Source organism: Protomyctophum parallelum, assembly GCF_964188405.1.
Source record: "Protomyctophum parallelum genome assembly, chromosome: 13".
NCBI classification, from domain to species: domain Eukaryota; kingdom Metazoa; phylum Chordata; class Actinopteri; order Myctophiformes; family Myctophidae; genus Protomyctophum; species Protomyctophum parallelum.
Window position 1 is genome coordinate 16,234,677 of NC_139708.1, and position 27,570 is coordinate 16,262,246.

The window sequence follows — 27,570 nt, forward strand, 5'->3', positions numbered from 1 at the left end:
CAGTTGAAGGTTAGCAACACAACCACACTACGCCAGCCAGTTGAAGGTTAGCAACACAACCACACTACGCCAGCCAGTTGAAGGTTAGCAACACAACCACACTGACTATGCCAGCTGGCTGAAGGTTAGCATTAGCAACACAACCACACTACGCCAGCCAGTTGAAGGTTAGCAACACAACCACACTACGCCAGCCAGTTGAAGGTTAGCAACAAAACCACACTACGCCAGCCAGTTGAAGGTTAGCAACAAAACCACACTACGCCAGCCAGTTGAAGGTTAGCAACAAAACCACACTACGCCAGCCAGTTGAAGGTTAGCAACACAACCACACTACGCCAGCCAGTTGAAGGTTAGCAACACAACCACACTGACTATGCCAGCTGGCTGAAGGTTAGCAACACAACCACACTACGCCAGCCAGCGTCTCAAGCGAACTTGAGCCACGAGAGACGCCACAAGTTGCGGTGTCGAACGCTGCAACGTTTGCTTAGCCGACTCAGCCCTGTCCGAGTTGCGACCCGATATGAACGGAATAGTAAATCATGTTTGTCCCAACTGCCACTCAAAGTGGCTACTGGCCAATCACAGTGTGTCCTTGCACACATGCACCGGCCAATCACAGCGCATCCTTACTCAAACCCGAAGAAGATTCCATGCTCGCCACTATGACGCCAACATGCATGGATTCAAGTTCTCAGTCGCCACGACTGATTTCAGTCACTTGGATTCCATACAAAGGCTTCTTTGAAAGCATAGCAGATCTACTTATAAGCTTATAAGTTTGTAGATTTTGTCAACTGGTTGGCTGTATGTAGAACAGCATCAGCAGAGGATTAGAATGATAATGTACCTAAACATTCTAAGTGATAAAGAGAAAATGTAATGATGATGTTTGGGTATATTAAATATACCCAAACATCATCATTACATTTTCTCTTTATTCCTCGAACATGGCTTCTTAGAATGCCCATACCAAACGTGAAAACAGTTTGAAAACATTATCTGGGAAGTGGGATACCTGGCTTACAATAAACTAAAACAGACGGGTGACTAAACTAAAACTTTATTTTATTTTATTCAGCACAGTATAAAAACAATACAGTGAACATACGAGGCCTCTACCTTGTCTTGTAAACGTATTACTTTACTTTATTTCTTTATTTAGACTGGAATGAACTATACACATCAATACACATCACATTGAACGCCTCAAGCTAAAATGAAATTAATTGAATTGAATCAGAAGAAGACAAGGGCATATATTGTCCAAAGTGACGGCATACTGGATAGCCATTTCAGTGGTTCGCAGGTGGTTAACGCAAACTCACTGGCTGCAGTTCTCAGAAACTGAGGAATCTGAAGGTGTTTAGGAACAGCTTGTATCCGTCATTAGGAAAACAAGCTGAGGGCAGACCAAGCCAAGGGCCTTGGTAGCCACTCAATGCTACTATTTATTATTGAGCACCTTCCCCATGGATCTCTTCATCTGTTTGTCTTCTCCCTCCCCACTGAAGCCGTGCATTGCAGTACCACACTGTGTATACATGTGTATTCTCATGTGGACATGCATTGGACATTGCACACAATGTGTTCTAAAAATGCATACACATGCACTCACTCTGATGTTGTATATCACATGGTGTGTGTGTGTGTGTGTGTGTGTGTGTGTGTGTGTGTGTGTGTGTGTGTGTGTGTGTGTGTGTGTGCGCGTGTGCGTGTGCGTGTGCGTGCGTGTGCGTGTGTGTCCGTAAGGTGGCGTGAATCCATGCGTATATGTGCTTGTCTGTGTGTATGTATATGCCAGAGAGTCATGATGTCTTCATATTATAAAATGCACTGTGCTTCAGAGATGGATCTCATTAGGCTTGACTAATAGGGCTTAGCGTGCCCAGGGATTGGTCTCCTAAACTTAGCGAGCTGCCTCAATGGGACTAAATTGGTTGGTCCTGTGTGCCGGGCTGCTCCCCAAGTCAGTGGCTAACGAGCACTAACACGAGCACATGTTCTCCTTATCTTTCAGAGCACGTATGACCGTTGTCCACTAGAGCTGGTCCGATGCATCAAACATATCCTCTACACAGAGCAGAGGCTTGTAAGAGAAGCTACTAATGTGAGTCAAGCACACACACACACACACACACACACACACACACACACCGCGCGCGCACTCACACACGCGTGCGCACTAATGTGGATACATGCATGTATGGATGCACTTGCACACTTATGCACAAACACACATGAATAAACACCTGTGGCTTCCATACATTATTCATTACCCAGCCTGCACCGTGCCCTGAAACATATTTTGAAAAGCTCACACGAAACATCATCGCGAAAATAATGGCAACTGACTGTGCGATGGCTAACACACACACACAGCAGCATGCTGTGACATTATGGAAATGGTGAGCTCGGGATCGCATTGAGGGAGAGACCCTCATTGCCTATGCCACCGACTTACTACAAAACAAGCAAAATCTCCTAGCAAAACAAATGCAGTAACAATATGTTTAAAAATCAATTTCTGTTTTATTTATTTTTTACAATTCACTCCGGGTATGTGGGGCAGATGAGCACAATAACTATTCCAGATGAGTCAGTGCCTGGCTTTGGTTCCCTGGCCAGAACACTGAGAACACACATACATACTCGCGTACAGTATGCCAAGAAATAGCCTTCCAAAAGGAAAACCTTCTGATTTCCTTCTAGAACCACAGCTGTAAGGGAGAAAGTAGTTAGATTTCACGTTTTATAACCAGCAGTACGTGAGTTATAAAACCATAAAGCCAGTGGTCCATAAAACACCTGCCTATCAATAACTCCTGGGCTGAATTGATTTCCAGTCCAGATATGCTTTTTCTATTACAGGGATGCACTTGAATTGATTGAGTTAGCTGTTTTACCTCTTCTGAACGTGAACACTCCACAGTGCTCCCGTCTGCAAGCAGCCTCCGCTCTCTGTATGGCCAGTGTTCTCATCAGTGTTATGTTATTATGTTAGTGTATGCTTACCCTAAGAATATTACACAGTACAATATCATAGCTAATACAAGCGAGGTTCATTTAATGTGTGGGTGCGACATACAGTATTTGCCAACATTGGACTGTGAAAAAGAGGGAGGTTTTCTGGGGTAATGGCCTACATACTCTCAATGGCCCTGCCCCCATATAACCCTACACTACAGATCGTTCATAAAATAAACACTTGCGTATGAAATGAAAGTTACTTAATTACTCTTAAATGTATATCTCACAATAGATAACATGAATAAACCAGACTGGGACAAAGCCCCATGTAGTTTGTTTGGGCGTAGGAGGTAATAACTAATGTGAATTCCTGGATATGAAATGTTCATCTGCTAGGCTAGTCTGTAGTGGTCCCAATGATTTTATATTGTGTAGTTAGTTTTCCAGTTAAGCTTAAACACCACAGCAGGGTAAAACCATGGCAGGCTACATAAAACAGACCTTATATCAAGGTGTTGTAAATAAGCAACACAGCTAATAGCATTAATAATGGGTGTGTTAGATTTACATAATATACATGTAGCCTACGTAGACACAGCATTGGCCACAGGATCGTACATCAACATTGCTGTCTTATGGGGGGTGCAGACGTTGGTCCGACGTGCAACAGTCCGACACATGCGTGGCCGCTTAAAACTCAACCGTGGCGCCCGACATGCGTTGCTGAAAACCTTGAATGCCCAGATGTAGTTGGAACCTGTAAATCGGCACGCCCAGCGATTTGCAGCTTCAGAGCCCATTTCAAGGTGCACAAAGCGCCATCTTGGAAGTAGCTAGAAGTAGCTACATGTAGCCAAAATACCCTTTTGGAAGATCGACAGCAACCGGAGCTATGATTACTTCTAACACGCCTAGCGACCGCGAAGGGCCGTCAAAAACACAATCTTTGGTTAGAATTGGAAGCATTGATTTATTTTAGATTAAGAGTTATTCATGTTTTAAGCTTTTCGATCTCTTCGATTAAAATGGAGCGGGACCACTTTGGATGACGTCCTAACCGGAAATGACATTACATGTTGCACTCTTTTGATTAATCTCCGTTCTGGGCATCCGACGTAATTAATTAATAAGGCGGAGACCTCCGTCCCGGGCCCTCTAAGTGTTAAGACTTACTCGTGGCTTCGCTGTGAGTTTAGGGTTAGGTTAGGGTTTGGGGTAGGGTGTCGGACTAATGCATGTCGGACTCTTAGTACGTCAGAACAAACGCATGCATCCGTCTTATGGGTCTGGGCAACTTGCCGTAACCCCACTGTAAGAAAGACAGTATGCCTCATTTGTACCTGGAGACAAAGTTTCAGTTTATTTTTTATTTATAGTGCAACATCACCCCAAGGGGTCTCTGTGCACTTCACAACAATACACAGCAAAAAGCAGAAAATACAATAGCACAATAATACAATAACACAATAACAAGCATAATACGATGTGTCAATACACATGGATGACATAAGTACCATACGTTAGGACACAGTTAAAATGCGTTCAGAAAATCTATTAAAATAACATATAGGGTTTTGAAACCACAGGGCAGAGCACGGTGAATATAGTGATTTCAGTGAAACTAGGGGGAACCATAATGCAGGGAGAAAAGATCGGTTTTATGTCTTTAAAAATGTCTAGTGAGTTGGCATCTCTTACTGTTTGTGGGAGAGCATTCCAGAGACAGGGGGCACGATGTGTGAAAGTAACTGTTTTATAACTATTACTATCTAAGGAACAGGAAGGTCTGGCACCAATTGGACTGAAATGCATTTAAGTGTATTTCTTCTTGGGAACCGTTCCACCCATTTTCACTTCACTTCACTTCACTTTTCAGCAGCAAACTGAGCAGAGTGGGGTTCAGCTGTGTGGCAGGTATATGGGTATGACTGACTCGAGCTTCATGCTGAGCCTCAACTCTCTGTTAATGGTGGCAGTCAATCAGGTCCAACAAACAACCATAAATCTTCCAGTGATGGACTCTCAATCACCCAGTGGATATAGCCAACGTTATTTGGAGGATACCATACTACCGCTGCATTACGTCACTCACTCACTCACTCTCGCTTTTCTAATTGGCAGTCGAGTTCTCCGGTGGGCGGATTGATGGACAGCATGTCTCAGAAGTACCAGTTGATCAACCAAGCCTTTGAGGAGCTCCGTCTGCTAAGTCAAGACACTGAGAACGACCTGCGTAAACTCCAGCACAACCAGGAATACTTCATCATTCAGTACCAGGAAAGCCTCCGCATCCAGGGTGAGACTACAGAACACCAGAGCATTGTCTTTCGAGTAGCCAATCTGAGATATAAGCCAGGAGTTAATATGAGGAACAGAATAAAACATGGAACAAAAAGTTCGGAAATTTGTGTTTGGTAGATTATGTTGTACTTGTAACAATGCTTCTTGGCAATAACTTCAATACTGTTGGAAAGTCTGTTTATTTCCGTTTTAAATGATCCCTTTTAAACATCAGCACAGCTGAGTATGTGGGTTACTAGCCATGTCCTATTCTGCTGTTGCTATTGACTCTTGTTTGGTGGATTGGAATATTGAAGTCTATCACTAGAACGCAAGAAACCAAACATAATTGGCAATTTTACAATTTACATAATCTAAATAAACTGATCATTTACCTCACCTCCCGTGCCGGAATACAAACATTCCTAATCCTGAGTGCTGTAGCCTCCCCTCACCATTACACATCCATGACTGTAGCCTCCCCTCACCATTACACATCCATGACTGTAGCCTCCCCTCACCATTACACATCCATGACTGTAGCCTCCCCTCACCATTACACATCCATGACTGTAGCCTCCCCTCACCATTACACATCCATGACCCGGCCTGCATTATGCTATAGTATAGAAGCTGAGTTAATTATTATTCCATATTGTCCATATACCTGTGTGTGTGTGTGTGTGTGTGTGTGTGTGTGTGTGCCAGTGTGTATTGGATGTTTTACTGACCTGTCACCCCACCCCACGCCCCCTCCTCCACCCTGTTTATTCTTTTCTCCCCCCCCCCCCCCCCCCCCCCAGCCCAGCTGACCGGCCTGGCCACGCTGCCCCCTGCTGACAGACAGCTACGGGAGCCCGCCCTGCTCAGCAAGAGAGCCACGGTGGAGGCCTGGCTGACCAGAGAGGCCAACACACTACAGAAATACAGACTGGTAGGGATGGATAATGATGATAATCTTTATTGTCCCGAAGGATATTCAACTTCACAGTCTGTTCAACACCCACAACAAAACAACAGAGAATAAACATATCACCGAGACAATACAAAACATGAGGTCCCCGCTGTACACGGAACCATCCTATCGGCAGGGCAGTTTGTTTAATGCCGCGATGGCTGAGGGGAGCTTTTCCTACAGCGTGCTTTTCTTTTCTTTTCTTTTTTGGACCATATATGTTTGGTTTCCTACAATTAGTTTTTAATGATTTAATTTCAAAACATTTTCAGTAATTTAATGAAGAAATGCTATAAATTAGAAAGCAAATGTTTAAAAAGAAGTGAAAATAGCCGAACTACAAGCAATGCGTTGTAACTTGTGAGCTTGTTGGTCATCAAATTGCCACTGACGTACAGTATGAGATGTTGAATTGTATGCTTCATTTCAGATAGGCCATTACTGTAGAGACAGCAAACCAAGGGCAGGGAGAGAGAGGAGAGAGGTGTGAAAAGACGGCAGTGAGATGTGAAGTCTGGTCCTTGAGCTCAAGTCTTCGTGCATTCACTGGTTTCTTCGTGCATTCACTGGTTTCTTCGTGCATTCACTGGTTGTGACACCAAGGACTCTAGAGATGATGGGTGCAGATTCTTGAAGATACAATGTAAAATGGAATATCTGCACTCTCTTGAGTATGACACACAGCAGCAGTCGTCCTAGAGTAGACTGCTGCTGTGTGTTCATTACAAATAAAGAAGTTCCTAAGAAACTATACTTAAGAGAGTGCAGATATTCCCTTTTTCACTGTTTCACCTGAACCTCATCAATCTGAAGAATGACAACACATCTCCCTTTTTTCTTAAGCCTTTATTTGATAGATACAGAGACAGGAAACCCGAAGCCTCGGTAATATCCATAAATCAGTTGCGAGGGGCCTGCAGATTGCAAAATTGCCAAAGCCAAGAGCTACAGTAAGTAAGGCATTGGCAAAATTCTGTTCAGTGTGTCTGTGATAATTGGTTATTGCCATATATGGGGTGGCGGTGGCTCAGGGGTAGAGTGGTTGGATGGGGACCACAAGGTTGCCAGTTCGAACCCGGGCTCCCCCAGAGTTAGTGTCGAAGTGTCCTTGAGCAAGACACTGAACCCCTAATGTGCTGGCTGGTGCCTTGCATGGTTTCCGCCGCCATCGGTGTATGAATGTGCGTGTGAATGGGTGAATTGATGCACAATCTATGTAAAGCGCCTTGGATAAAGGCGCTATATAAATGCACCATTTACTATTTTTATGGAGAAGGCGAGGCGATGCTTCCTGTACCCGTGATCTGCATCCTGAAACACTTGTTCAGTTTCCCAAGTTCTTTGCTGTTACTATAGTTTGTGTTCAAGAATCTCTTGTTATATGTTAACAAATGATGTGCGTGTGCGTGTGCGTGTGCGTGTGTGTGTGTGTGTGCGTGTGCTTGTGCGTAGGACCTGGCAGAGAAGCATCAGAAGACACTGCAGCTGTTGAGGAAGCAGCAGACCATCATTCTGGACGACGAGCTCATCCAGTGGAAGAGACGACAGCAGCTGGCGGGCAACGGGGGCCCGCCGGAGGGAGGTCTGGACATCCTGCAGTCCTGGTGAGAACCACCCGAGACCACCCACCTCTCACGCACCGCTGATTCTCACAGCAAATTCTCATTTAGACTCTTTCGAGTAGAATTAATTTAGTTTTTAGTCGTATTTTAGTCGTCTGAAATGTTTTGGTCTGAGGCTGCTTTTAGTCGACTAAATTACAGTGTGATTTTAGTCGGGTAAATCTACAGTTGATTTTGTCGACAAAAGAAAAAATATATATTTTGGCGGGGCCAAAATGGCTCACAACGTTGTGAGCTTGTAGACAAAACATAAAATGACTTATGCTGCATTCACATGGGATCAGGCAAACGGTAGACGGCTCGAAACGACCTGTGGTATAATGCAGCTTTAGTTCTACTGGATCTCTTCTCCTAACCTTTTTCATTTGTCGATGAAATTGTCAATATATTCACAGTTTTAGTCATCATATCTTAGTTTTTGTTTTTATTCGTCTATGAAAAATGGTAGTCGACAAACTGTTTTCGTCATAGTTATCAACAGGAATGCACTGAGGACTCTATATCCGGAGCCCTCATCCAGTGCCATTTTCACGGTTACCAACACCCTCATGTCACTAAAAACAAAACAAACTGATAAGACTGCTACTAAAGCGGACTCACCTACTTTGCTAGGCTGGGATGGCTCAAGGTGGAAGCAACTTACAATAGGTTTTGTCTTTAAAATAGTGCCCATACTTTACCTGTCAGACCACATCTCTAAAGTGAGAGGCCAGAGGCGTGAATTTCTGTTGTTACAAGTACAATAGAAGAAAGAAAAACCCTATAAACTAAAAAATAAATAATAATATTAACTGAGGTGAATTTGTTTCAGGATCAGATTGAAAGTCATCATTGTCAGCAGTGTGTGTGTGTGTGTGTGTGTGTGTAGCGGTGCCAGTGCACGGCGAGTGGCTGTCTCTCTGTGTGTGTGTGTGTGTGTGTGTGTGTGTGTGTGTGTGTAGCGCTACCAGTGTTTTCTGTGGCTGTCTCTGTGTGTGTGTGTGTGTGTGTGTAGCGGTGCCAGTGCACGGCGATCAGTCATACGCCCTTCAGAGCGGTAGTGTTTGTATTGTGTCCCGTCTCTCTCACACAAGGTCAAAGAGGAGTAGTATAGTAATAAAACTTGCAGTAAGTTATAGCATAAATCCAATTTCCGACTTTTTGCCAATATTGTCAGATCAATACCATAGTTTAAATAAATGGTAAATGGTAAATGGTGCATTTATATAGCGCCTTTATCCAAGGCGCTTTACATAGATTTTGCATTACATTCACCCATTCACACACACATTCATACACCGATTGCTGCGGAAGCCATGCAAGGTACCAACCAGCACATCGGGAGCAATTTGGGGTTCAGTGTCTTGCCCAAGGACACTTCGACATGTAGACAGGAGGAGCCGGGATTCAAACCGCCGACCCATGGACGACCTGCTCTACCTCTTGAGCCACAGTCGCCCCCCTTGATTAAGATTTTTTGCCAGTTGTCATTGTCAAATATAAATAGGCCTACTACAGTTTAAAAAAAATCATCATACATCCGGCCAATCACCATTGGCGTCCTCACTTTTCTGTCCTCACCTTTTATTCTTTAGCTTTAAACCAATATCAACAACACCAGAGGGAGCTCCTCTGACCTAGTTCCCCGTAGATTCGGCCACTAACGTGTGGAATGCACTAGTACCAAGTACGGCCATTAAAGCTCCCACTTTTATAACCAAGCTAAAACATGGCTCTCCTCATTACTTGCACAAGCAGAGCGCTGTATTGTGGTCGTGCTGGTACGAATGCACGCGTATGCTTGGTATCAATGCCGGGTTATAACTGGCTTTTGATGGTGACGTAATAAAGATAGGTTTCAGATTACATACATGTATACATAAAGGCACTACCTTTAATTCACCCGACACTGAAACATATCCTAATTACGTCACCATCGACAGCCAGTTATAACCCGACATTGAAACATATCTTAATTACATCAACATCAGTATACCTACCAAGCATACGCACATAAAAATCCAGCCGACCACAGTATAGTACTTTCAATTTACAACTTGCATACATGTATACATACATACATACAGATACAGTATGTTACCTGTTACCCAACCAATATTGAAACATATCGTAATTGACAGCCAGTTATAACCTGACTTTAGGTTCTAGTTATAATTGGACTTAGATAATCTTACTACTATCTTGCCCCTAGAGTCAAACAACCTACTCCCTCAGCGAGTCCCGTGGGAGTGTCATCCTCTGGCCTCTGTAATAATACCATCCAGGAGTTATTTTTTAATCCATTTATTTTTATTTAACCTTTGTAGTTGTTGTCGCTGCGATAGGGAAGTCTAGCCAACACCAACTCGGGATTCCTGGATCGCTGCCCTCCACAATTTCCTATCCATCAGGTTCTTGAGCTCTGCAGAGCCGAGCTGTAGCGCCGCAGCACGTCTATAGAGGTGGTATGCTTCTTTCCCCTCCTGGCTTTGCCCTGGGTTGGCTCCCATAGGGTCAATTTACTTTCTTGTTATAGTTCTGGGTGCCTGACACAGTGCCCTGCCTAATATATAAAAAGTAAGCAACACAATTTGCTAATAAACTAAAAAGCAAGAGAACCAACATTTGCTATAATGTATGTCAAAGCAGGAGCAATTTAGACCTGAGGACGATTCTACAAATGCCTTCTAAATCCTTTTTCTGAAAAACCCATGTTTCTATGTCAGTCGTTTTCATGTCAAGGACCCCCAAAATTATATGTAATTGGCTGCCGACCCCCATCTGAAAATATGTTGTTCCAGGGACCCCCCCCCCCCCCCCCCCAGAAGCAAATATTTGAGTTAAAAACGTTTGCTCTAAAATAATATATATTCAAAAGTTTGCGCCACATTTTCACGATTTCTCAAAAATAGCAGATCTACAAGCTCGTAGCGCACTCGGTGGAGGGTTCCCGTCCTGAATGGGTTAATTAATACCATTTATTTGTAAAATAACACCATCTTGTTGTATGGTAGAGCACTGTTTCCTAAGCAGTGGGTCGGGACCCATTTGTGGGTCACGGACCAATTTGTATGGGTCACGCCTTGAGTAAAATCACACCAGAATGTGAAGTGAGCGGTGGCCTTGGAGTCCAGCACAGTTGTTGACTTAAGCACGAGAGTTGTAATGACCCCTCCCGTGTGTGTGTGTGTGTGTGTGTGTGTGTGTGTGTGTGTGTGTGTGTGTGTGTGTGTGTGTGTGTGTGTGTGTGTGTGTGTGTGTGTGTGTGTGTGTGTGTGTGTGTGTGTGTGTGTGTGTGTGTGTGTGTGTGTGTGTGTGTGTGTGTGTGGCCGAGGACATTAGGGACGGAAATCAATATGATAGATGAACTGAATCAAGAAAGATTAATTGAATTATGCACAGTTTTTAGGTAGACTAAAGCCTGACTCACACCTTTGCAACAGATTGATGTATGCTTGTTGTATGAGATGTATAGCTGATGCAAGCTCCCAATGCATTTCCAATGGAAGTCACATGGTGACACAACATTTGTGTTGTATGAGGGGGTGGGGGGCAGTCGAAACACAGCCGAAAGCCGTACAACACAAATGTTGTGTCAAACCATGTGACTTCCATTGGAAATGCATTGGGGCAAGATGTATCACAGTCATACCCTTTGTATACATCTAGCATGCATCAATGTTGTATGCTAGATCGAAAGGTGTGAGTCGGGCCTATGAAGCAGAGCGCGCAAGTACCAGTTTCACCCAGGACGATATTCGATGGGTATGCACCGTCCCAGCAAATGACATAATGACTACTTGTGCCTGATACGGCAGTGGTGCCAGATTACATATACATATACATAGGAGCATTACCTTTAATCCTCCAGACACTAAAACACATCGTCATTACGTCACCATCGAAAACCAATTACACTCTGGCATTGGGTCCTTTAATCCACATCTTTATTACGTCATCATTGAGAGCTAGTTATACCCGGTACATACGCATCAAAAGTGGTGCAAAGTAACCACAGTATACCGCTAATCAACTTACAAATTACATATACATATACAAAAAGGCATTTCCTTTAATCCACCCGACACTGATCGACATATACGTCACCATCGAAGGCATTGGGTCCTTTAATCCACATCTTTATTACGTCATCATTGAGAGCTAGTTATACCAGTAACCACAGTATACCGCTAATCAATTTACAAATTACATATACACAGAGGCATTTATATTAATATCACTATAGTCCAAGATTAAGTACATTTAAAGCAATTGACAATTTAAAATAAATAATTAAATAATTATACTGTATATGTGATGACATATTTTATTTCAGTTTATATACCTTTTCTTTTCATCGGATATCGATGATGTATTTTTCTTTGAGAAACTAAAAAGGGATCCAGAATAATTCTAAATCGATAAAACTGTATTTCTTTTATAGATAGAAACTTGTACCATACTTCATAATACTACTTTTTTACATGCATAAAGTAGGTAGGTAGCAAATAGCTAAACCTAATAATTCAACATTTCAAACGTTCCTTCACAGAGAAGCTGAGATTTGACAGTTTGCCAAGTAGGCACTCGACAGAGTGCAGTTCTAGTTACTTGCGCAAGCAGAGAGCGCAAGTAATAATTTCGCCCGGTCTTCGTTCACCGTGACAGCCAACCCGCCATTTGATGTGTATGCAAAAAAAACAGCAAATCCGTGCCTGGTTTGCTGGGACCAGATTACATAAATGACCATATGTCTTACGTCATCATTTAGAGCTAGTCATACGTATACTATATACATAATCAGTAAAATAAAATAGCAAATTGTGCCTGATTTGCTGGGACCAGAGTACATGGTGTGTGTATATGTATGACTAGCTCTCAATAATGACGTAAGAAATATGGTCATTTGTGTAATCTGGTCCCAGCAAACCAGGCACAAATCTGCTGTTTTATTCGCATACGCATCAAGTGGCGGGTCGGCTGGCACGGTTTTTGGCGCAAAGTAACCACAGTATACCGCTAATCAACTTACAACTAGTTTTATTACAGAAATTGAAGTTAGAGACACATATTACTCTGATCATGATTTAGTATTAATATCACTATAGTCCAAGATGAAATACATTTAAAACAATTGACAATTTACAATAAATAATTTTTTTTCATCACATATCAATGATTTATTTTTCTTTGAAAAACTAAAAAGGGATCTAGAATATATCTACATCGATAAAACTGTATTTCTTATATAGATAGAAACTTGAACCATACTTACTTAATAATACTAGGTGTTTATATGCATAAAGTAGGTAGGTAGCAAATAGTTACACCTAATAATTATACATTTCAAACGTTCCTTCACAGATAAACTGAGATTTGACAGTTTACAGCGGTCGAAAGTACTTGCGCGCTCTGCTTGCGCACTAGTTGGCCATTTATGGCCTACTAGTGTGCAACAAGCAAGTATGCACTCGACAGAGTGCAGTTCTAGTTTATTCTAGGATTGTATGTTCTATGTTTCTTTTCTCACCTGTCCCTCCCTTTTTTAATGCTGACCCTGGGAGCTGCGTTCCAAGATTTCCTATGCACTTGTGCGAATGGCAAATAAAATCTATTCCATTCTATAATACCATTTATTTTCCTACATAAAAAAATAATGTGTGGTGTGTGGTAGGACATCTTCTGGCCGACCGTGTCACTACAGTTATTTGAAGCAGACGGCACACACCGGTTTAGACTACTACACTACAGTTTACTGTAGCTTTCACTTCCTCAAGAAGTTCCGCATCAGATAGTCTGTTTATCCCATGCAGAGCCAGCAGATTGCATCACTGGTGCTTTTTTTTTAATCCCAAAAAGCTTCAGCGATATTTGTCTGTTTTTGGTACAAAAAAACCCCAGCTTGATTTCACAAATATTTGGATTTCCCACCAGTCTCAGCTACAGGAGGGGCCTCATTTATTCCAAGGACACATTTCTGCAGAATGTCAAATATCCACATGAGTCCCGGACGGTTGTGTTCATGTTTATAATTTATATTTTTTGTCCCACGATTTTTGTAACCCAGTTTTCACCCCTGTGTCAATCATCCTGTGATGTGATCCTGGGCTCTACACACCTGCCGCCAACCTAGGGAGAGCAACGGACTTAACTCATGCTTCCTTCATGCTTGAGTGTCCAAGTTGCTCCTTTACACCTGACAGGGGGGAGTTTCCCTGGTTGGACGTAGCGCGTGGAAGGAACACGTTATTCCAACCAGTTCCTTTCCCCTCCATCAGGCGTCCCGGCTGGCCAGGGGGAGGCAGTTTAGAGACCAGGATTACTGCATGTTTTTGTGAGGGTACCTACCCTAGGGGACACGGGGAGAACATGCAAACTCCACACAGAAAGGCCCTTTCGCCAACCCCGCCTTCGGGTATGGGCACTGATGACGCGGAGGAGGAAACACGCCGCCAGCACCCACAGCACCCCGAGCGGGAATCGAACCCAGGACCTTCTAGCTGTGAGGCGACAGCACTACCAACTGTGCCACCGTGCCCCTTGTGTTCATGTTTTTTGTGTATTCTGTGCGTAATGCTTTCATTAGGTGTGAGAAGTTGGCAGAGACCATATGGTCCAACAGGCAGCAGATCCGGAGAGCAGAACACCTCCGACAACAGCTGCCCATCCCCGGTCCCATCGAAGAGCTACTCAACGAACTCAACAGCACTATCACAGACATCATCTCAGCCCTGGTCACCAGGTGTGTGTCTCAAGTGTGCTTTTTGTGTGTGTCTGTGTGCGTGCGTGCGTGCACGTGTCGTCTCCCAAACAAAAAGTTGTGAGACATTTTTAGCGCAGATTGTTTTTTTTGTTTTTTTTGTTTTTTTACAAAAGTTTATCTAAAAAAAGGGGAAAAAATAGTTTTGAAAAGAACTTACAATTTAACTTTGGCTAAAATAGTTCACCGTATTCTTTTTAAATAGGGCTTTAATTCCACCCATGTGGGACAATGTTTTTCAATGGGAACAGAGAGTTGTTGTTTTTTGCAGAAATAACAAAGCACTCAGGTTCCAACTCATTGAGATGCACAGCCTGTCTCCTTCTCTTCTGTGACGCCATCTTTACCCACTTCAGCTATAGCTCCCCTTTGAATTCATCCAAACATGTCAGAGCGTATGTTAGCATCAATGTGTGTGTGCGCGTGTGTGCATGTATGCGTGTGCGCGGCACGCATGTGTAAGCAGTGGTGTGAAAAAGGACTCACGTTTTCTACTTAATTCAAATGATCAATACTGACATGCAGAAATACTAGTACAATTACAAGTAAAATGACAAGTAACTGTCCATAATTCAAAATTATTTAAGGTATTGCTATCTATCAATATGTACTTAAAGTACCAAAAGTAAAAGTATGCAGAATGTCCTGTTAGTTCTGTTTTCAAATGTATACAAATCATTTGACAGTAGCCGAACTACAAGCTCAGACTGCACCGCGATGCAATATACCTCAAAATTATATTTAAGTACAGTACTTGAGTACATGTACTTAGTTACATCACTGTCAGTGCATGTGTGTGAGTGACTGCGAAGTATTCTGTCTCACGTGCACAACCACTGGCCTTTCGTGTGTTCAACAGAGAGGACATTTATTCACTGGATTTCATTACCCAGCCAGTGGGCTAATCGACCTAATGATTGATTGCGCATCACAGGAGCATAGTTATATCACTGTGTGCGTGCGTGCGTAGCTCCATGCTTAGCCCCATGCTGGGCTGATGCGTAGAATGGAGAGGGTGGTCTGACGCACCTCTGAGGGATCAGCTTGACCTCCTTGACCTGCGCTAGACCTCCCAATTAACAGAGAAACGAGAGAGAGAGAAAGGATGACATAGTCCAGGTTCAATGGAGAGAGAGAGAGGCGCAGGACTACACTTAAAGAGGAAAAAAAGAAAATGAGAGGTAGACTGATGCAAAGGAAAGTGAGTCAGATAGAGAGATAATTATGGAGAGACAAAGAACAGGCTGCATGCGAGAGAGAACAGCAGGAGCACACGCTGTTCGATATGCACACTACTGCAATGGTTCCAAACCTTTTAACTCCAGAAGAAATTAAATTAACAGATCTACAAGCTCACAACACGTCGCTTCACTTCGCTTTACTTCTTAAACATCGTTTTCGAATTTGTGGAATTTCTCAGATTTAATTTCATGAAATTACTTGAATTTGTTTTAAATTCTTATTAAAATAATTGTTTTAAAATAATAATAATTAAAAACTAAAACTGAAGAGACCCATAAGAATGTGTCCGCGACCCACTAATGGTCCCGACCGACCCATGCAGTGTTTGGGAACCAATTACATTTTCGTCCATGCTAAACCCCTTATCCCTAAACTACTTTGCCTTTTTGTCTCCACCAGGCCGAAGGCATGGGGAGAGAGTATGTTTTGCACTCCGTCCGTGTGTGTGTGTCCGTGTGTGTGTGTCCGTCCGTCCGTTACCAGCTCCTCTCCGGCACCGTTAACCTGGTCGATGCTAAACTTCGCACACACACTCCCTGGATGCCAACGATGAACCTCAGCCCCAAATTTTCGAGAACGGCCTGTTATAGCACCACCAGGAGGCTGACTTTTGTAAAAAACATGTTTTGATATTACTCCTCCAGATTTTGTCCAAAAATCCCACAAATCTCTATAGTCATGTGCTCACGGCGGATCTGTCCAATATTTCATATTCCATCCTAATTGGCTAACATTGGCTTTCAAAGTTTGCAGGATTGGCCCTTTTGAAACAAAAAGCCTCAAATCATGAATGCAGCGTGCAATTTATGTGAAATCTTTCACTCACTTTCCTACTGGGCCGAGGACCCTTTTCACATTGGCCTGTTATAGCGCCACCAACAGGTTGATTTTTGGAACAAAGTGCCTCAAATCATGCAATTGCCATCAAAGGCGTAAGAGCAACTGGCACCCTTTTCACATTGGCCTATTATAGCACCACCAGGAGGCCACAACCTGACCTGGCCTGGTGGAGACCTGCGCCCCGAGGCACAGGTCCATTTGGTTTCATTTTACGCTCTCAAGAGTTAAAGATCTATAAGGGTCCATTTGGTTACCAACTCCATCATTTGGACCACCTGGCTGGAACCCCCTCATGGACCACTGGTGGTCCCCGGACCACTGGTTGAAAACCACTGAACTAGACGATCTACATCGACACATGTACGATTGTAGATTTCTTACTTTTATTTCAAAATGGTAAAAAATGGCATGAAAGTTTAGGTATAAGGGGTAAGGCAAGATAGGCCCCCCAATCTCTAGGTTATTTTGTTTCTCTATTTTGTATCTCCTTCTGTACGTTTGTCAGTGTGTCTGTGCGGGAATCATATGGATAGAGCAACATTGTTAGAACCAGCAGAAGTGTCAGACCAAGCCGTGATTCATTTTTTTATTTTAAACCTTTTATTCTTGGCCGGGGTCATCATTCAGCTGATCAGTACAGGACCACCCTCAAACCCTCAGTGTGTTGGCATCAGCAAGGTTTTGTTGGGGTTCCCCCTCCTCAATGCCGTGTGTGTGTGTGTGTGTGTGTGTGTGTGTGTGTGTGTGTGTGTGTGTGTGTGTGTGTGTGTGTGTGTGTGTGTGTGTGTGTGTGTGTGTGTGTGTGTGTGTGTGTGTGTGTGTGTGTGTGTGTGTGTGTGTGTGTGTGTGTGTGTGTGTGTGTGTGTGTGTGTGTGTGTGTGTGTGTGTGTGTCTCCCCCTCTCCTCAGCACCTTCATCATAGAGAAACAGCCTCCGCAGGTGCTCAAAACACAGACCAAGTTCGCCGCCACAGTGCGCCTCCTGGTGGGGGGGAAGCTGAACGTGCACATGAACCCTCCTCAGGTCAAAGCCACCATCATCAGCGAGCAGCAGGCCAAGGCCCTGCTGAAGAACGAGAACACACGGAAGTGAGTCTGTGTGCATGATGTGCACCTTTACAATCACAATTACAATTTACTTCTTTACAATTTACAAGACATTTTTTCAGACATTTAGCAGACACTCTTAATCCAGAGTGATTTACAGTAAGCAAGAACAACACATGGTAATACATCATATACATGGAAATAGTCATCAAGGCTCATAAGCAAGCTAAGAACCTAACATCCATCTAACAGTAGAATATCTATACACTATAGAGTTCTATGTCTACATAAAACTGCTATCTAAATTAGGCTACATAAGCCTTATAATGCCTACATGTAGCCTCTGCATACGCCTGTAAGGGTAAGGTTGTCGAGGCTATCGCTGTAGAGCAAGTGCTACGGCAAGTGATGCTATTTGTTACTGTATGCTACCAGTAAGACGCCCTGAGGGCGGGTGCACGCATCCGGATGCCTGGGTGAGGGTAGCCTGAGCCATGAAGATACGCAGCAATGTATGTATGTCAATATGCAGTACGGGAATTGGTGGCTCTGTATGACGAACTCTGGCCCACTGCTTGACCAGAGCTCACCACAAAGACATGGCTGGAACTTGAACAATGCCTTAGAGGAATGTGCGGAGCGTATGGAGAATCCACTTTTAGACTGTTCCTGTCGCCTAAAAGAGTCCCGCCGGCATTGTCAATCATCCAGTGGTGGAAAAAAGATTGTTTTACCTAAGTAAAAGTATCAACACTGAAATGTAGAAGTACTCCATTACAAGAAAAAGCCCAGAATCAAAATGTACTTGAGTAAAAGTATAAAAGTATTGGACTCTAAATGTACTTAAAGTACCAAAAGTGGAAAGTACCCACTATGCAGAATGCCCTGTTTCAAGTTTTCATATGTATTAATACTCTTTTGAAAGTAGCAGATATACAAGTTCACAATGCATTGCATCGCGACACATTGTGAGCTTGTAGATCGGCTATTTTCAAATGGCCAAAATGTATATAGGGCTGAAGTGGCTTCTGTATGTTTTGTAATAATAATCAAAGTAACTAGTAGTACTAGTAACTCAAGTTTTCAACTCAAGTACAAGTAAAAGTATTGGAAATACTCATACCTCAAAATTGTACTTGAATACAGTACTGAAGTAAACCACAACTCTTGTCAATCAGCCAGTCTGTGGGCCAGTAAGGCTGGTGGGGTGGTTAACCATGGACTGAATGCTGCAGTAGCTTGCTTAGCATTCATCTGCTGTTTCCCATAGAAAGACCCATGAGGGCTGTCTTGATTGCACAAGCAGAAAATATTTCTGCGCTGTGCAGAAATGACCCATGCATGTATTTTCTGTGGTGTGATTTCAACCACATCACAGCACGACTAACTTGAGTTTCCATTTGATCTGCTTCATTTCCCCTTCAGTGACAGCAGCGGGGAAATTCTCAACAACAACTGTGTGATGGAGTACCACCAAACAACAGGCACTCTCAGTGCCCACTTCAGGAACATGGTGAGGGTGAAGGCTTTGGTGGTGTGCTCCCAGCAGTGATTTAGGTTCACGGTTAAGCCTAATTAATACTTTTTTGCACGATGGTTGCCACTCGTGTGAAATAACATGTTCCAGGCGAGCCCACGGGCAGAGGTGGGCGGGGTTACATCCTATCATGACTACTAGCTCTATAAACATTTGTACTCTATGGGACTCTATAGGACTAGTGGGCATCATATCAAGGGTGCGTCCGTAGTGACGTGTGTCAGAGGCACGGCGGCTGACGGGGGAGATTGAGAAAAAACAACAACAATCCAGCATGTAGGTTTGTGGCTTTGCATCTGGAAGTTGAACCCAGCTCAGCTTCAATTTGTAGCTTTGCATCTTTTGCAGCAGCTATAAATGCCCCTGTAAACGCAACATCAGGGTTGTTAAATGACAATCCCCCTGCTCCGTCCATAGGTTATCTCAACGCTGTGCTCTGAATAAAAGAGAATGCATGCACTGCACATTGCTAGTCAAATTGAAAGTCAATGAATGAGGCTATGTTTAACTAAAAGTATTTTTTTTTTAAATCAACCCGTAAGTATTCTTTTTTTATTATCGTTTTATTGTACATTTTCAGTGATAGAAATCTCAGGGGCAGGAAAATGAAAAAGAGTGCTCCATCTCTAACCCCCACAATAAGTCATTGGGAGGGTGAAGATGGCCTCGAGTCCCTCCGATACCCGGGCCGTTGTGTGATTTTGTTGTGTGTGTGTTTGTCCAATGTCTTCTTTCCTGCAGTCTCTGAAGAGGATCAAGCGGTCGGACCGGCGGGGGGCCGAGTCGGTCACAGAAGAGAAGTTCACCATCCTGTTTGAATCCCAGTTTAGCGTCGGCAGCAACGAGCTTGTTTTTCAGGTTAAGGTACGGACGCACAGACAGGGAAGAAACGGAGAAAGTCTGATATATACTGTATATTTTACAATAGTTTTGTGTCAGTGTCGCACAGCAAAAATAGCCTTATTTACAACGCATCTTGATGCTTTGTGAGCTTGTAGATTGGTTATTTTCAGCACGCAACACAAATGTGCACCGTTCGGCAAGTCGGTACTTTACTCTCAACACAATGATGCTACATTCCTACTACAGTCTTCTACCATGCGTTTGTCATAGAAACATAACCTTGAGCATTCATTCCTCCTACACAAACCATGATGACACATAAAACCCACTCATTTTTTTTATTGTTTTCACTGACAGTATTTGTCCACTCATTTTGTCCATAGAAATGTTAAGGTTGCTTGTTGTTGTTACATGTATTGTTAATGCTGTTTGCTGATGGACCCTTATATGTTTCCCTCTGCAGACATTATCACTTCCCGTTGTTGTGATTGTGCATGGGAGCCAAGATAATAATGCCACGGCAACTGTATTGTGGGACAACGCATTTGCAGAGCCGGTAAGTAGAAAATGCATGCATATGTCATACATATACATACATGCAGCAAAGGTCGGATTCAAACCCACGACACGCTGTGAGGCTGGCATTGCAACCTAGGGTGCCCGGACCACCGTGCCGGCGGCCCGGCATACGTGCATGTTTGATTTTCGCAAGCTGCTTACCAGTGTTGATTTCATCGACTAAAACTATGACTAAAAATGTTCGTCGACTACCATGTTTCACTGACTAAGACTAAATAAAAACTAAGCTATGATGACTAAAACTGAGATCTATATTTTCAATTTCGTCAACAAATTAAAAACTAGACTAAAATGTTAGATAGGGACTAGTGGAGAAGAGATCCACTTTATTCCACTTTATAGTTTGGTTGCGCTCAGGTTTTTGCGCTCTGAAAATAGCAGATCTAGATTGGCTATTTTCAGCATGCAACCAAGTGTAAAATCAGGCATTATGACACAATCAAGGCCTGCCAGAATGCATTTTTTTGTCGACATAATGCACTGTAGACTTAGTCGTCTAAAATCGTATGATATTTAGTCGACCAAAACACTACAACATTTCAGGTGACTAAAGCCCAAACCACTCCAATGGGTCGAGAGGCAACAAACCGGTTTTAGCGTTCGTCGCAGCGTTGGCACATGGTAGTGCATGTCGACCCAACTGATTAAATTAGTTCAATCCAACGGTTGCTTGCAACTATATGCATCTACTCGCAACCGTTTCGTTGCAAGGAGTTGCATGGCGACCCATTGGTGTGGTTTGGGCCTTAAATATGACCAAATTCAAAAGACTATGACTAAAACTAAATCAAAATGTGCCATCAAAATCAGCACTGCTTATTGCCAGACATGACAAAGCTCGTCCTCTTTTCCTGTGCAGGGACGGGTGCCCTTCCTGGTGCCTGATAAGGTGCTGTGGCCGCAGCTGTGCGACGCTCTCAACATGAAGTACAAGGCCGAGGTCCAGAGCAACCGAGGGCTGTCTGAGGAGAACCTGGTGTTCCTGGCGCAGAAGGCCTTCAGCAGCTGCAGCAACAACCCTGACGACTACCGCAACATGACCATGACATGGTCCCAGTTCAACAGGGTCAGCATGAATCATTATTATTATTATCATTATTATTATTGCAACATGACCATGACATGGTCCCAGTTCAACAGGGTCAGCATGAATCATTATTATTATTATCATTATTATTATTGCAACATGACCATGACATGGTCCCAGTTCAACAGGGTCAGCATGAATCATTATTATTATTATCATTATTATTATTGCAACATGACCATGACATGGTCCCAGTTCAACAGGGTCAGCATGCAGCTAGCCATTATTGTCGTCTGAGCCATTATTCTTGTTTTGTTACTTTCCTCAGTTTTCTCTTTGCATTGTTAATTTGCACCACATGCTGACCTCAGGATACCACTACTAAGGCTGCATGCAAAGCAAGACGAGTTATTCATTGTATTTGTTTCCGTTAAGTCATGTCAACAAAGACTCTGCTGGACCTGAGTCAGAGCACCTACATTTTACCTACTCACTAATACAATGATGGTTTGTGTAATTAGAAAGCCTACTTTCCTCAAACCGCTTTTGTATTGGTGAGTAGGTAAAACGTTTTTTTTTTTATATTTCCGATACAGAGGATAGGCTAGTCTGCATTTCATGCGAAGGCTAGAAGCAAAGAGTGGCAGAGCCTTAATGCAACGGCAGCATAGATCATTAGGGCTGTATGGACCAGAGCTAATTGAGGACATGTTGTTCTCTCTATCTGTGGACCGGCATGGTCTCTGGGAACTTGCATAACCTTCAGAACATCAGCGTGTCTGTGTATATTCCAATGTGTTTTGTTTATTGTGTATGTAGCTTACAAAGCTCCCTCCCTCATCTTACAGGAAAGCCTGCCGGGAAGGAACTTCACATTTTGGCAGTGGTTCGATGGCGTAATGGAGTTGACGAAAAAGCATCTCAAGCCACACTGGAATGATGGGTAAGTGACGGAGGTCACTATCAGTTTCACTCTTCCATCGAATGACTGCTAAGAAAGAACGTGTTTAATTTTATTGGCAAAACAAACAGCCTTCATCTGTGTGAGTAAATCGCTACACTCAACCAGTACAGACTGGATGTCACCCCCCCCCCCCTCTTTTTCAACCCCCATATCAGCCAATAGTCCACACTTGTTGAATTTTCCATGGCAACCTGGAGGTATCCCCCTACCTGCAAATGTGGAGCATTAGGATGAAACAAGTGGGGCGAGAGACAACACGTGGCAATTAATTCTCTCTCTCTCTCTCTCTCTCTCTCTCTCTCTCTCTCTCTCAGTGCTATTTTAGGCTTTGTGAACAAGCAGCAGGCTCAGGACATGCTGATGTCTAAACCCAATGGTACGTTCCTCCTGCGCTTCAGCGACTCTGAGATCGGTGGCATCACCATCGCCTGGGTGGCGGAAAACCCCAACAAAGCAGGTAGGTGCAGTGCACGGCACGCCCGCCGAACAATGTTTTTGAGAGTTAGCCAGGCCTGAAAAGAATTAAACCCATAAATACCTGAGACCAGATTCTAATGTCTTCTAAATCATGACAGTTTTCTGAAAACCGCCAACCCCTAATGGGTCAACGTGCCATCGACATAATGAATCTTTATTTATTTTTCCTTTTTTTCTTTTTTTCCTGAATCATCATCAGGGGAGAGAATGGTTTGGAATCTCATGCCGTACACAACCAAAGACTTCTCCATTCGTTCTCTGGCGGACCGTATCAGCGACCTCAACCACCTACTGTTCCTGTACCCTGACAGACCCAAGGATGAGGTCTTCTCCAAATACTACACCCCGCCACTCTGTACGTAACCTTCTTTTTCCTACACGGCAGCATCATGTTCATTTACACCACGCGTTGTGTTATGACCCCGGCCTAGGGGTGCCAAGGAACACCAAACAACAAAAATACAGGGGAGTTTAACAAAGAAATTGGTATTTATTAAATAATCAAAGTAACAGGGTAAATCATGAATAAACCGATGAGGTGTGGAAATCAGTAATCATTAGTGTAATGCGTGTATGCATGGGTGAAATGTGCGTGTTGCATGTATTAACACAAATGTTGAATAAGGTGCATGAGGGTGGGTTAGGTGATAAAGTCAAATGAAGAGAGCTCTATATATTTTGATATCGTTGGATAAGATGATGACCACACATCCATTCTGTATTGATGTGGTACAATAGGAGAGATGACAGGAAAACGTTGATCAAAATGTGTAGACTTCTTGTACATAATACACCATTTCCATAAACCATAGCCACATAACCTAACCTCATAACACAATATCCAGGGGACCGTCACACATGTCGTCGTTGTCGGCTGGGAACCTAGTATGTCCAAAACAGGAAATGGAAAGAATTATCCAATATGAAAATCGGATAGATCCATATCGCATGATCATAGAGATACTGTGCACCGAATTGTGCGTGATGTTTGGACAAAATCTGTAGGAGACAAATATATGTACAGTATGCAATAATCCGCCTCCTGGTGGAGCTACTGTATAGCTATAAGATTTGGGGTTCTGCTCTGGCAAGTGTGTGTGCACAGTTTCACGTTGATGCAAGGTTTCTTCTGCCTGATGATGACAATGAATAACACACAGAAACAAACTTTTAGTAAATCCCCACTTGCACAGTAAAATCCTCAGTTTTATATTTTCCATTTGTAATGTAACTCCAGGAGTATACAACATGTAACCAAATGGACCCGTTACTTTGTACACTAAATGTTCAGAGTTAAATTAACACTGTACTGTATTAATGATTGTACTGTGTGACAGCTCTATGACAACCACAACTGTCTGTCTCTGGTTGTCTCTTCCAGCTAAAGCAGTGGACGGCTATGTCAAACCCCAGATCAAGCAGGTGGTACCAGAGTAAGTGTTGAGCTCCCCCCTCCTATCCTCTTGTCCTCTATCCCAGTGTCTCCCCCCTCCTATCCTCTTGTCCTCTATCCCAGTGTCTCCCCCTCCTATCCTCTTGTCCTCTATCCCAGTGTCTCCCCCTCCTATCCTCTTGTCCTCTATCCCAGTGTCTCCCCCTCCTATCCTCTTGTCCTCTATCCCAGTGTCTCCCCCCTCCTATCCTCTTGTCCTCTATCCCAGTGTCTCCCCCTCCTATCCTCTTGTCCTCTATCCCAGTGTCTCCCCCCCTCCTATCCTCTTGTCCTCTATCCCAGTGTCTCCCCCTCCTATCCTCTTGTCCTCTATCCCAGTGTCTCCCCCCCTCCTATCCTCTTGTCCTCTATCCCAGTGTCTCCCCCCCTCCTATCCTCTTGTCCTCTATCCCAGTGTCTCCCCCTCCTATCCTCTTGTCCTCTATGCCAGTGTCTCCCCCCTCCTATCCTCTTGTCCTCTATCCCAGTGTCTCCCCCTCCTATCCTCTTGTCCTCTATGCCAGTGTCTCCCCCTCCTATCCTCTTGTCCTCCATCCCAGTGTCTCCCCCCTCCTATCCTCTTGTCCTCTATCCCAGTGTCTCCCCCCTCCTATCCTCTTGTCCTCTATCCCAGTGTCTCCCCCCTCCTATCCTCTTGTCCTCTATCCCAGTGTCTCTCCCCACCCATCCGCTTGTCCTCTATCCCAGGATAGGACGCCAAATATGTTGTGCCAGAGACCCCATGCAAGATTTGTGTCCAGAAATGTTTTCCAATTATTTTTCAAGATTTTCTGAAAATAGCAGCTCTGCAAGCTCACAGCGCGTTGCATCGCAACAGCTTGTAGGTCGGCTATTTTCACGTCGCCGATGCGCATCGTGTTAAATTGGTAAAGTAAACAGATTTTGACATACAGTATTAACAAATTTAGCTGTGAACCCCTTGAATCCACCTCAAGGACTCCTGGGGGTCCCCAGTCCCCACTTTAAAGTTCATTTCAATTCAACTTTATTCTAGGAAACAAGCCATCTCAAGATACTTTACATACAGAGCAGAGGCCCGTGACATTATTCCACCCATCAAACATCAAATTGTTTTTGCGAAAGTGGCAAAAAAGAAAAAAACACGTAACTGGAAGAAATGTCAGGCAGACCCAGGCTCTAGGGCGGGCGGCCATCTGCCGCAACCATGTCAGGGAGGGAGAAAGAGAGAGAGCTGAGGGAGAGAACCGCTGCTCTATCCCTCCATTCTGTCATCCTCTCTTTCTGCTCCCCCTCACCCCCCACCGAGACAGCGTTTAGAGTCAATCATCAAACATTGGTTCCTGAATTCAGATCAATCATTAGTTGACTATTACTGTTGAAGGAGGCCAATTAGAGCATGCATGGCTCCCTGAGCTCCTCGTTTCCTCATCATTACGTTTGGGCTTGTTAGTTAGCAGGCCCCCGGCGCCATGTGCTGCTCTCTGCCCCCATACCCCCACCACTACCCCCCCTATCACCCTGGTGCACCCTCGGACGAGCAAGTGCTAAATAATGAGACGGTGAGCAGTACTAATATGTTGTGCTCGTCTCCCCCAACAGGTTCACTACAACCAATCCTGACCCGGCGGGCGGGAACCCCACCTACATGGATCACGGAGCATCCCCGGCACCTGTCAATCACCCTCACACCTATGCAATATACCCACCCGTGTGAGTCAACAATAAGCCCCTTGAAGATCCACTTTCTTCTCTCTCTCTCTCTCTCTCTCTCTCTCTCTTCTCTTCAGCACTTTGTCAGCTTGGCTAGCAATAATCCAGCCAATGCACCCGCTTCGAATGTGATCAACCAATAATCACCAGTAGGTTACTTATCAAGACAATCTTATCGACCTACTGCATGTAGTCTGGGAGCCTACTGGCTGCGATTAGGACATACGGAAGTGACCGCGCTGCTCCGTGCTTGCGGTTATGTTTAGCTTAGGGTATGAGGAGGCTTGTCGTTCTCAGTAGCCTCCCAGCATGTGCAGTAGGTCGATACGATTGGCTTGATAACTAAGTAACCTACTGGTGATTATCGGTTGATTTTCACTCGAATCCGCTAGCCAATGTGGGGTTATTGCGTGGGGAAAATTGTCTTTCTTTCTCTTCACACCCCTTCTCACTCTCCCTCTCTCAAACTGATCTATCTCTGCCCCTCTCTCCACCTTTCTCTCACTATCTCATTCCTGTCTCTCTTTCTATGTCCACATTTTAGCATAATCAATTTGCACTGACCGTCGGGGACCACCAGGGGTCCATGACACAGACACTTATAGGTCTGTTTACTCTTGAGAGTGTACAAAGGTTCCATTTGGTTCCATGCGTACAAACAATCACTGATGATTTTTCAGTGTAGATTTGGGTCCCAGAAGTTAAAAACAAAGTATCAAATGGGGGTCTGTAGCTAATGAATGGGTGTCCTTGAAATGTAAAAGGTGGGGAATTACTGATTCTCAACCTAGTAGACATCTTAAACGCTCTAACAGTGGTAAAGTACATTTACTCAAGTACTATACAATTTTTAGGTACTTTTTCATTTCCAATTTTCGACACTTTTACTTGTACTCAGGAGTGACTCCATGCTGGACGCAGACGGGGACTTTGACCTGGACGACACCATGGACGTGGCCCGGCACGTGGAGGAGCTGCTACGGCGGCCTATGGACAGCCAATGGAGCGGCCAGCAGTCCTGACCTCTGACCCCTGACCTCTGGCCCATGGACAGCCAATGGAGCGGCCAGCAGTCCTGACCTCTGACCCCTGACCTCTGGCCCATGGACAGCCAGTGGAGCGGCCAGCAGTCCTGACCTCTGACCCCTGACCTCTGGCCCATGGACAGCCAGTGGAGCGGCCAGCAGTCCTGACCTCTGACCCCTGACCTCTGGCCCATGGACAGCCAGTGGAGCGGCCAGAAGTCCTGACATCTGACCCCTGACCTCTGGCCCATGGACAGCCAGTGGAGCGGCCAGCAGTCCTGACCTCTGACCCCTGAC

The 27,570-nt window shown here is 44.1% G+C and overlaps 1 protein-coding gene across 3 annotated transcripts in view; it reads left to right on the forward strand.

Annotated features, from left to right (window-relative positions):
* The window catches only part of stat5a (signal transducer and activator of transcription 5a), an 83,919-nt gene extending 56,582 nt beyond the window's left edge, over positions 1 to 27,337 (forward strand). For all 3 annotated transcript variants that reach the window (XM_083780031.1, XM_083780032.1, XM_083780033.1), the window contains 16 exons: positions 2,024 to 2,113; positions 5,095 to 5,269; positions 6,057 to 6,187; positions 7,661 to 7,812; positions 14,396 to 14,551; positions 17,560 to 17,739; positions 19,123 to 19,210; positions 19,976 to 20,098; positions 20,541 to 20,633; positions 21,516 to 21,722; positions 22,532 to 22,626; positions 22,962 to 23,104; positions 23,324 to 23,479; positions 24,506 to 24,557; positions 26,138 to 26,248; positions 27,147 to 27,337. In XM_083780031.1, coding sequence (XP_083636157.1) covers positions 2,024 to 2,113; positions 5,095 to 5,269; positions 6,057 to 6,187; positions 7,661 to 7,812; positions 14,396 to 14,551; positions 17,560 to 17,739; positions 19,123 to 19,210; positions 19,976 to 20,098; positions 20,541 to 20,633; positions 21,516 to 21,722; positions 22,532 to 22,626; positions 22,962 to 23,104; positions 23,324 to 23,479; positions 24,506 to 24,557; positions 26,138 to 26,248; positions 27,147 to 27,270 — 2,076 coding nt within the window. In that variant the 3' untranslated portion in view covers positions 27,271 to 27,337. The remainder of the gene's footprint in view (positions 1 to 2,023; positions 2,114 to 5,094; positions 5,270 to 6,056; positions 6,188 to 7,660; positions 7,813 to 14,395; positions 14,552 to 17,559; positions 17,740 to 19,122; positions 19,211 to 19,975; positions 20,099 to 20,540; positions 20,634 to 21,515; positions 21,723 to 22,531; positions 22,627 to 22,961; positions 23,105 to 23,323; positions 23,480 to 24,505; positions 24,558 to 26,137; positions 26,249 to 27,146) is intronic.
* Positions 27,338 to 27,570: the final 233 nt, after the last annotated feature.